The sequence below is a fragment of the Aotus nancymaae genome, unplaced genomic scaffold (genome assembly GCF_030222135.1).
Source record: "Aotus nancymaae isolate 86718 unplaced genomic scaffold, 86718_ANA_hifiasm-v0.15.2.pri h1tg000007l, whole genome shotgun sequence".
Lineage (NCBI taxonomy): Eukaryota > Metazoa > Chordata > Mammalia > Primates > Aotidae > Aotus > Aotus nancymaae.
The window spans coordinates 57,293,921-57,304,476 of record NW_026988418.1 but is presented as its reverse complement, the minus strand read 5'-3'; the positions used below and the strand labels follow the sequence as shown (position 1 = coordinate 57,304,476).

Here is a 10,556-nt window from a genome sequence, read left to right as displayed (position 1 = left end):
AACCCAGGTGACAGGGCGAGACTCTGTCACCGAAAAAAAAAAAAAAGAAAGAAAGAAAAGGAAAAAGAAAAAATAAAGCACCAGCCAATAAAATATAATATACATTAAAGGAATATGTACCATTTGCCCTCAAGCATCTAATAAAGGCTTACCTTTTAAGAGGTAATTTTCACTAACAAGAAACTTGGATATAGATGAATTAAGAACCCAAATACATGTGGAAGCAAAGAATGTACTTGTTTTAAAAATATTATGCCTTGTATGATTAATAAATTATTTAATAAATTGTTATGTAATAAATTAATAATTAATCATGCAAGGCATGATTTTATAACTTGTGCCTTCAAAAATTCAATTATCATTTGGCATAACCAAAGTTTAATTACAGACTTGGTGGTGCTTTGAATTAACATCAGATGCTGGTGGTCATCTCCACCTAGTCTCCCCTTTGTCCTCTAATCTGTCATTGAAAATGGCATGTATTATTCAAGCTAAACGTTTTCACAAAGGCAGACTGGTATACCAAATGTTACTTAATCATTTCAATATCAAGGTCACTATGTTTCTCCTCTAGGATTTGGTACTTTAAAGCAACTTCATTCTATAACACTTCAGACATCTATAAAAGCATGAACTTGGTCCCACATCAAATTTAGTTTCAGTGAGAACAGTGGTCCTTATCTTTCTTTAATCATCATTGAATTATAAAACACAGTTGATATGTATATAGTTCTGTATGACCTTTATACTGTAGGACATCAATTGTACTAAAATCTCAGCATATGTAGACTCCCGCTTGTGTTCCTAAACATTAATATATTGGTACGAATATAGCAAAGAAACATCCTTTCAAAATTATTGCCTGTAAGAAATTGTATATATAAATTTGCTTCCTTTCAAATTGGCAAAGTAGCTTACAGACTTTATTATCTATACAGAAAATGGTTCGGGTCAGATGCTTGAGGTAGCCAAGTTCCCCTTTAACAAGGAAAAGTTGGCAGACTTTCATAGCTACTCCTTGTGAAAAAGATACCTGAAATATGATCTCATGATTGACTGTAGAAGATGATGTTGAAGTTTCAGACTTTTAAGGCACAGGGCCCAAGGGCTTAAAAAAAAAAAGTATTATTTGAGAGAAAGTTTAACAGCTGACATCTGACTGGCTGCCTGGATGTGATAACCTAGGGGACATAAAAGAAGACCTTAACATAGATGTATATATAAGGATCAAGTAATTTTGAGGTCTGACACAAAGAAAATGTGTTCAATACATGCAAAAGATAAGAACCTTTATCTAAAAAATGTAAAGCCCCTTCTTGTTTATATGAGAAAATACAGGATGAATTTAATGCAACTATAGGGGGATTTCCCTATCGTACATGAAGAGAGTATGTTTCTTTGATTTCCAATGAAGAATTAGCTTGGGCAAAAAAGAATGGGCCCTTGGAAGCACTGATCTGGAGCACACGATAGAAAAGAAAGGTTCTGCTTTTTTTTCTCTGAACTGCCGATGGGGTGAGGAAGATGGGGCCATGGGGAGGTGGCTGTAGGAATTAAAAAAAAGTATAAAGATACCCAGATGGGAATAATAATGGTTTGATCTTAATTCAAGAAGAAATGTTTAAAATGGCCAACAGATGCCTCTCACTGAAGTATAGCATCAAGGGAGGTGCAGGCCAGAAGTGATTCTGGACAAAGCAGGAAGGAGGTCATCAGGGTTGGAAGTTTACACTAATAGGTCCTGCCCCACAAAAAGAAAAATCACTCAAATGGTATCAAGGACAAGAGGAATGCTGTGTAGCATTCCCTCATATATATCTATTTCCATTTAAAAACTAACTGAAGATACCCCACCACAACAAAGCCCTTTCTAAATGCTATCTTCATGATACCTCTGTGAGGTAGACAGCATAATTCTAATTTTTATTCATAAGCAAGCTAAGGCACAAGTCGAGCCTGAGTGGTAAAAGTGGTCTGCAAATTATCAAGTCCCTGGATTTGTTCACTGTGACATACTTCCTCCACACGGATGCAGGCAACTCAAGAGATGCTGCTATGAAATGTCCTTAGAGCTGAACAAAATCGTTCACGACTCTGGAAGACAGCACACTCTCTGCTCACTACTGGAGTCTTGGGAGATGCTCTTAAGAGTACTAGTATGTGCGGTCCTTCTGAATAAGACCAAATCATCCATGATTATAGGAAAAAGGCTGAAGATACAGTCTTCTTGTTTCCCCACACTGTTGAGATTAGAATAGTGGCAATCTTAACAAATTATATCATCCAAGGAACCTCAGTCCTTAAACTTTAGTCTTAACTTGTACATTAACATTCTAAGTCCTATATTTGCTAATGATTTTGATGTTTTTTGTCAGATACATTTCCACATTCTTGGTCCCAGATAATTCTCTTTTAACATAGCCAAATTATCTTTATAAAATGTACATGGTGTTAACACCATGGATCTGAAGCAAACAATGCATCTGATTAGCATATATTGGATCTGTATATTTCGAGAATCACTTAAGTACACAAAGGAAGCGTGCAATGTTAAAGAGATGACGTGAATAGTCTTGGTGGTTTATATAATGCGGAATTCGGTGTCCTTCAAGAAACTAAAGATACTCAAAAGTTGCTCCCCATTTCTATTAACGACAATCTAAAAATGAACATTTCCATTTGATATAAATATACAAATTTAAAATGTATGCAGTTCAGAATGGCCTACAATTTTTAGATTGTTTATGTGCCAGAAAATATACAGTCAATAAAAAAATACCAGAGAGGTGGGGACAAAAGGCTCTCTGGGTCTGTACAGCAAAAATGAATTCACTTCAACAGGTAGCGATTTGTGGAGGAAGTGGCATCCTGGGAACCAAGAAGCACTGAAAGATGGCAGGTCACAAATCTGGTGATGGGGGATATGATGTATAGTAAGGCCCGTTTTCCTGTGGAAAGAAAAAAGGACAAGAACATTTAAGTAACAGAACCAATTTAACTGGGAATGTGAAAGAAAGGGATTTACAGTCATTGAGGTAGTGATATAAAACGTCTAGCACATGTCTGGCACTAAGCAGGTCCTCAGTCATTAGGTAGTTCAACTGGTATCACTCAGGGTATAAGACAGGCAAAAGCAATAGGATGATAATATTGTTTTAAAAATATACCACTTATTGCATATTTTATATGCCAGACATTTTATAGGTGCTTTTAAAATAATCCCTTTAAATCTTCACATAATGCCATGAAGTAGGTAACATTCTTACTTTACAGAAGAGGAAAGTGAGGATCACACAGATTGCATAATTTACCTGAAGTTACCTAGTTAGTAATCAGCACAACCTGAATTTAAATCCAAATCTATTTGACTCCAACATCCAGATTCTTTTTTGTTAGACTGTGTTGTCTTACTGTGTGTCAAATCTTAATTTAGAGTTATGAAACAAAAAAGTTATCACTGAGGAATTTAATAGCTAGAACTATTTTGGCAGAAGTGAGCCTTCATGACATGCCTACGCGGCAAGGCTTGTAACAATTACAGTTCTCAGGAAATTCACTTCAAGAACAAGATGGAGAATTAAATGCCAAACCTTTAATGTCAATGTAAGGGCAACAAATTACTGTAAGGGTGAATTTTTTGGCCCTTAATTTGGCTAATCTCAATAAAAATCAAGGCAGTTAAGTTTATGATAGAAGGATCCTCGATTAGATTTATGAGACTTAAGATTGGTTTCTCATTTTTAAGGAAAGTATTTCTTTGACAAAGAATTTGTTTTTCAGCAAATCACAAACAGAAAATGCTTAGCACTAGTACAAGACAATAGTTTGGAATGAAGAATTAAGTAGGAAGAAAATAGTATTTCTTCATGGTATATTTACTTTGCAGCTATTACAGAGCATTAAACCTATGGGGTCTTGAACATGGTAGGTAGTGAAATAGCTTGACAGACTAAATAAATCAGGTACTCTGCCATTCTTCATCACAAATGCTTTGGAGCAAGAATTGACCTTGGGCCATATCCAGGAAAACAAGAACACATCTAGGAAAACTTACCTTCTGATTATAAATCTAACTACATATCAAACAAGATTAAAAAAGAAATAGGTAGAAAAAAATCCTAGAATTTGGCTACATTTCTAAAAACTTGAAAAACCTTAATAAAACCTTTTTTTTTTAATTGACAAATGGGACCTCACTAAACTAAAGAGCTTCTGCACAGCAAATCAAATTATCATCAGAGTAAACAGACATCCTATAGGATGGGAGAAAATTGTTGCAATCTATCCATCTCACAAAGGGCTAATATCCAGAATCTGTAAGGAACTTAAGCAAATTTCCAAGAAAAAAACAACTTCATTAAAAAGTAGGCAAGGATATGAACAGACATTTATCAAAAAAAGACATATATGTGTATATGTGGCCAAGAAACATATGAAAACAGCTCAACATCACTGATCATTAGAGAAATGCAAAACCACAATGAGATACCATCTCATGCCAATCAGAAGGGTAATTACTTTAAGTCAAGAAATGCTGGAGAGGTTGCAGAGAAATAGGAAGGCTTTCACACTGTTGGTGTGAATGCAAATTAGTTCAACCATTGTGGAAAACAGTGTGGCGATTCCTCAAAGATTTAGAACCGGAAATACCATTTGACCCAACAATCCCATTAGTGAGTATATACCCAAAGGAATATAAATCATTCTGTTATAAAAATACATGCATGTGTATGTTCGCTGCAGCAGCATTCCCAATAGCAAAGACATGAATCAACCCAAATGCCCATAAATGATAGACTGGATAAAGAAAATGTGGTACATATATGCCGTGGAATACTATGCAGCCATAAAAAGGAATCAGATGTTATTTGCAGGGACATGGATGAAGCTTGAAGCTGGAAGATTATTCTTAGCAAACTAATGCAGGAACAGAAAACCAAACACCATATGTTCTCATTTATAAGTAGGAGCTGAACAATAAGAACAGAAGGACACAGGGAGGGGAACACTTACTGGGGCCTGTTCAGGGATGGTTGTGGGGAGAGCATTAGGGAAATAAGCTAATGCATGCTGGGCTTAATACTTAGGTGATGGGTTGATAGGTGCAGCAAACCACGATGGCACATGTTTACCTATGTAACAAACCTGCACATCCTGCATATGTACCCCGGAACTTAAAAATAATAAAAATAAAATAATTATTTAAAAAAATCCCTATAAAAATGTTTCACTAACCAAATCCTGTATCTTGAATATGCATGGAAGCTATACTTACAGAAACATTCCCTGAAGAGATGAATCTATTCTGAGGTTCATCTGAAAAGTTCACCAGTTGCCTTTAAGAATTCTCTATTCTATTCTATTACCATTTTCTCCCTAAGTTTCTCGTATCTACATTAAATGCTGATAAACTAAGAAGCTCAAGTTCAATACTTAAAGCCATGAAATAGAATTTCCATTATTAATCTCACACTGGGCAAGAGACTGCTGAGCAATCAAATATTTTTTCTATTTCTGGAAACAATCACAGAAATTTAAAGAACTGTTACCAGGTAAAATTGTATATTCTCTGCTCTGTTAAGGCTGCCAATTAGGGAGGATCCAAGATGGCCAAATAGGAACAGCTCCGGAGTGCAGTTCACAGCAAAAATAATGCAGAGGGCGACTGCCCGCTGCATTTCCACATAAATTTTCACTACCCACAGACTAGGAGATTCCCTGGCCAAAAAACACCATGAGTTTTCAGCACGGAGGTTTCAGCCAATGCTGGATTGGTGCACAGAAACTCACACAAATCTGGGTGGCCATTTCAACTGGCGCCTGGAACACCTGGGAGACAGAGCTCCCCATTCAACTGAAAGGGAGGGGGCAGAGACAGGAAGCCAGGCGATCTGGCTCAGCGGGTACCACTCCCACAAAACAAGCAATCTGAAATGCTCTGGACTGAGAGTTTCGCAGCAAGTGCAGCTGGACCCAGGATGGCCCAGCTCAGTGGGGGGAAGGGTGACCACCACTACCAAGGCAGTTCACACAGCAGCTGGGTAGAGCCTGCTGCAGCTCAGCAACACCTCTACTGGCAGACTGTGACTAGACTACTCTGTGCAGGGCAGGGCATCTATGAAAAAAGGCAGCAGCATGACAGGAACTTATAAATAAAGCCTAACTTCCTAAGACAGAGCACCTGGGAAAAGAGGCGGTTATGAGTACTGCTGCAGCAGACTAAAAGTACCTGCCCAGCAGCTCTACATGGAACAACGGAGCTCCCAGCACAGCACTTGAGCTCCTATAAGGGACAGACTGTCTCCTCAAGCAGCTCCCTGACCCCTGTATACCCAAAGAGACACCTCATAAAGGAGAGCTCAGGCCAACATCTGGCAGGTACCCTTCTGGGATGAAGATGACAGAAGAAGAAACCGGCAGCAACCCTTACTGTTCTGCAGCCCCCGCGGGTGATCCCCAGGCAAGCAGGGTCTGGAGTGGACCTCCAGCAGTCCTACAGCAGGGAGGCCTGACTGTTAGAAGGAAAATTAAGAAACAGAAAGAAGTAACTTCATCATCAACAAAAAGGATGTCCACTCAGAGACCTCATCTGAAAGTCACCAACTACAAAGACCACAGGTAGATAAAGCCACAAAGATGGGAAGAAACCAGTGCAAAAAGGATGAAAACACCCAAAAACAGAATGCCTCTCCTCCTCCAAAGGATCACAACTTCTCACCAGCTTGGGATCAAAGATGAATGGAGAATGAATCTGATGAATTGACAGAAACAGGCTTCAGAAGGTGGGTAAAAACAAACTTCTCTGAGCTAACCCAACGCAAAGAAACTAAGAACCTAGAAAAAAGATTAGATGAGATGCTAACTAGAATAAACAGCTTAGAGAAGAATATAAACAACTTGATGGAGTTGAAAAACACAGCACAAGAACTTCGCAAAGCATACACAAGTTTCAATAGCCGAATCAACCAAGCAGAAGAAAGGATATCAGAGATTGAAGATCAACTCAATGAAATAAAATAAGAAGGCAAGAATAGAGAAAAAAGAGTGAAAAGAAACGAACAAATTTTCCAAGAAATATGGGATTATGTGAAAAGACCTAATCTGCGTTTGATAGGTGTACCTGAATGTGATGGAGAAAATGAATCCAAGCTGGAAAACACTCTTCAGGATGTTATCCAGGAGAACTTCCCCAACCTAGCAAGGCAGGCCAACATTCAAAGTCCAGGAAATACAGAGAACACCACAAAGATATTCCTCAAGAAGAACAATGCCAAGGCACATAATCATCAGATTCACCAGAGTTGAAATGAAGGAAAAAATGCTAAGGGCAGCCAGAGAGAAAGGTCAAGTTACCCACAAAGGGAAGACACATAGCAGATCTCTCTGCAGAAACCCTACAAGCCAGAAGAGAGTGGGGGCCAATATTCAACATCCTTAAAGAAAAGAACTTTCAACCTAGAATTTCATATCAAGCCAAACTAAGCTTCATAAGTGAAGGAGAAAGAAAATCCTTTATGGACAAGCAATTGCTGAGAGATTTTGTCACCATCAGGCCTGGCTTACAAGAGCTCCTGAAAGAAGCACTAAACAAGGAAAGGAACAACCAGTACCAGCCACTCCAAAAACGTACCAAATGGTAAAGACCATCGACACAATGAAAAAAATGTATCAACTAACAGACAAAACATCCAGTTAGCATCAACAAGGCAGGATCAAATTCACACATAATAATATTGACCTAAAACGTAAATGGGCAAAATGTCCCAATCAAAAGACAGACTGGCAAATTGGATAAAAAGTCAAGACCCATCGGTGTGCTGTATTCAGGAAACCCATCTCACGTGCAAAGACACACATAGGCTCAAAATAAAGGGATGGAGGAAGGTTTACCAAGCAAATGGAGAGCAAAAAAAAAAAAAAAGCAGGGGTTGCAATCCTAGTCTCTGATAAAATGGACTTTAAACCAACAAAGATCAAAAGAGACAAAGAAGGGCATTACATAATGGTAAAAGGATCAATGCATCAACAAGAGCTAACGATTCTAAATATATACACACCCAATACAGAAGCACCCAGGTACATAAAGCAAGTTCTTAACGACCTACAAAGAGACTTAGACTCCCACACAATAATTGTGGGAGACTTTAAACACTCCACTGTCAATATTAGATCAATGAGACAGAAAATTAACAAGGATATCCAGGACTTGAACTCAGATCTGAACCAAGCAAACCTAATAGACATCTACAGAACTCTCCACCCCAAATCCACAGAATATATATTCTTCTCAGCAACACATTGCACCTACTCTAAAATTGACCACATAATTGGAAGTAAATCACTCCTCAGCAAATGCAAAAGAACAGAAATCATAACAAACAGTCTCTCAGACCACAGGGCAATCAAATTAGAACTCAGAATTAAGAAACTAACTCAGACCTGCACAGCTTCATGGAAACTGAACAACTAGCTCCTGAATGTCGACTGGATAAACAATGAAATGAAAGCAGAAATAAAGATGTTCTTTGAAACCAGTGAGAACGAAGACACAACATACCAGAATCTCTGGGACACATTTAAAGCAGTGTCTAGAGGGAAATTTATAGCAATAAATGCCCACATGAGAAGTGAGGAAAGATCTAAAATTGACACCCTATCATCCAAGTTGAAAGAGCTAGAGGAGAAAGATCAAAAAAACTCAAAACCTAGCAGAAGACAAGAAATAACTAAGATCAGAACAGAACTGAAGAAGACAGAGACACAAAAAACCCTTCAAAAAAATCAATAAATCCAGGAGCTGGTTTTTTGAAAACATCAACAAAATAGACAGACCGCTAGTCAGATTAATGAAAAAGAAAAGGGAGAAGAATCAAATAGATGCAATAAGAAACGATAAAGGGGATATCACCACAGATTCCATAGAAATACAAACCACAATCAGAGATTACTACAGACAGCTCTATGCACATAAACCAGTAAACCTGGAAGAAATGGATAAATTCTTAGACACTTGCATCCTCCCAAGCCTAAACCAGAAAGAAGTTGAAACCTTGAATAGACCAATAACAAGGGCAGAAGTTGAGGCAGCAATTAATAGCTTACCAACCAAAAAAGCCCAGGTCCAGATGGGTTCACAGCCAAATTCTACCAGATATACAAAGAGGAGCTGGTACCACTCCTTCTGAAACTATTCCAAACAATACAAAAAGATGGAATCCTTCCCAAATCATTTTACGAGACCAATATCATCCTGATACCAAAACCTGGCAGAGACTCAACAAAAAAAAAACTTCAGGCCAATAACCATGATGAACATAGATTCAAAAATCTTCAATAAAATACTGGCAAACCAACTGCAACAGCACATCAAAAAGCTTATCCACCACGATCAAGTAGGCTTCATCCCCGGGATGCAAGGCTGGTTCAACATACGTAAGTCTATAAACGTAATCCACCACATAAACAGAATCAAAGACAAAAACCACATGATTATCTCAATAGATACAGAGAAGGCCTTTGACAAAATTCAACAGCCCTTTATGCTAAAAACTTTCAATAAACTAGGTATCAAAGGAATGTATCTCAAAACAATAAAAGCTATTTACAACAAACCTACAGCCAGTATCATATTAAATGGGCAAAAAGTGGAAACATTCCCTTTGAAATCCAGCACTAGACAAGGATGCCTTCTCTTACCACTCCTATTCAATATAGTATTGGAAGTTCTAGCCAGAGCAATCAGGCAAGAAAAAGAAATAAAGGGTATTCAATTAGGAAAGGAAGAAGTCAAATTGTCTCTATTTGCAGATGACATGATTGTATATTTAGAAGACCCCATTGTCTCAGCCCAAAATCTCCTGAAACTGATAAGCAACTTCAGCAAAGTCTCAGGATACAAAATCAATGTGCAGAAATCACAAGCATTTCTATACAACAATAACAGACTAACAGAGAGCCAAATCATGAGCAAACTCCCATTCACAATTGCTACAAAGAGAATAAAATACCTAGAAATACAACTAACAAAGGATGTAAAGGACCTCTTCAAGGAGAACTACAAACCACTGCTCAATGAAATAAGAGAGGACATAAACAGATGGAGAAACATTCCCTGCTCATGCCTAGGAAGAATGAATATCGTGAAAATGGCCATGCTGCCCAAACTAATTTATAGATTCAATGCTATCCCCACCAAGCTACCAATGACCTTCTTCACAGAACTGGAAAAAAAAAACATTTAAACTCATATGGAACCAAAAGAGAGACTGCATAGCCAAGACAATCCTAAGCAAAAAGAACAAAGCTGGAGGCATCACACTACCTGATTTCAAACTATACTGCAAGGCTACAGTAATCAAAAGAGCATGGTACTGGTATCAAAACAGCATGGTACTGGTACCAAAACAGAGATATAGACTAATGGAACAGAACAGAGGCCCTGGAGGCAATGCCACACACCTACAATCATCTGATCTTTGATAAATCTGACAAAAACAAGCAATGGGGAAAGGATTCCCTGTTTAATAAATGTTGTTGGGAAAACTGGTTAGCAGTGT

General features: G+C 38.0%; 1 protein-coding gene across 5 annotated transcripts in view; it reads right to left on the bottom strand.

The window, feature by feature from the left end:
* Positions 1 to 2,487: 2,487 nt before the first annotated feature.
* The window catches only part of GDAP2 (ganglioside induced differentiation associated protein 2), a 65,722-nt gene continuing 57,653 nt past the window's right edge, over positions 2,488 to 10,556 (bottom strand). For all 5 annotated transcript variants that reach the window (XM_021674145.2, XM_021674150.2, XM_021674147.2 and 2 more), the window contains one exon: positions 2,488 to 2,948. In XM_021674145.2, coding sequence (XP_021529820.2) covers positions 2,901 to 2,948 — 48 coding nt within the window. In that variant the 3' untranslated portion in view covers positions 2,488 to 2,900. The remainder of the gene's footprint in view (positions 2,949 to 10,556) is intronic.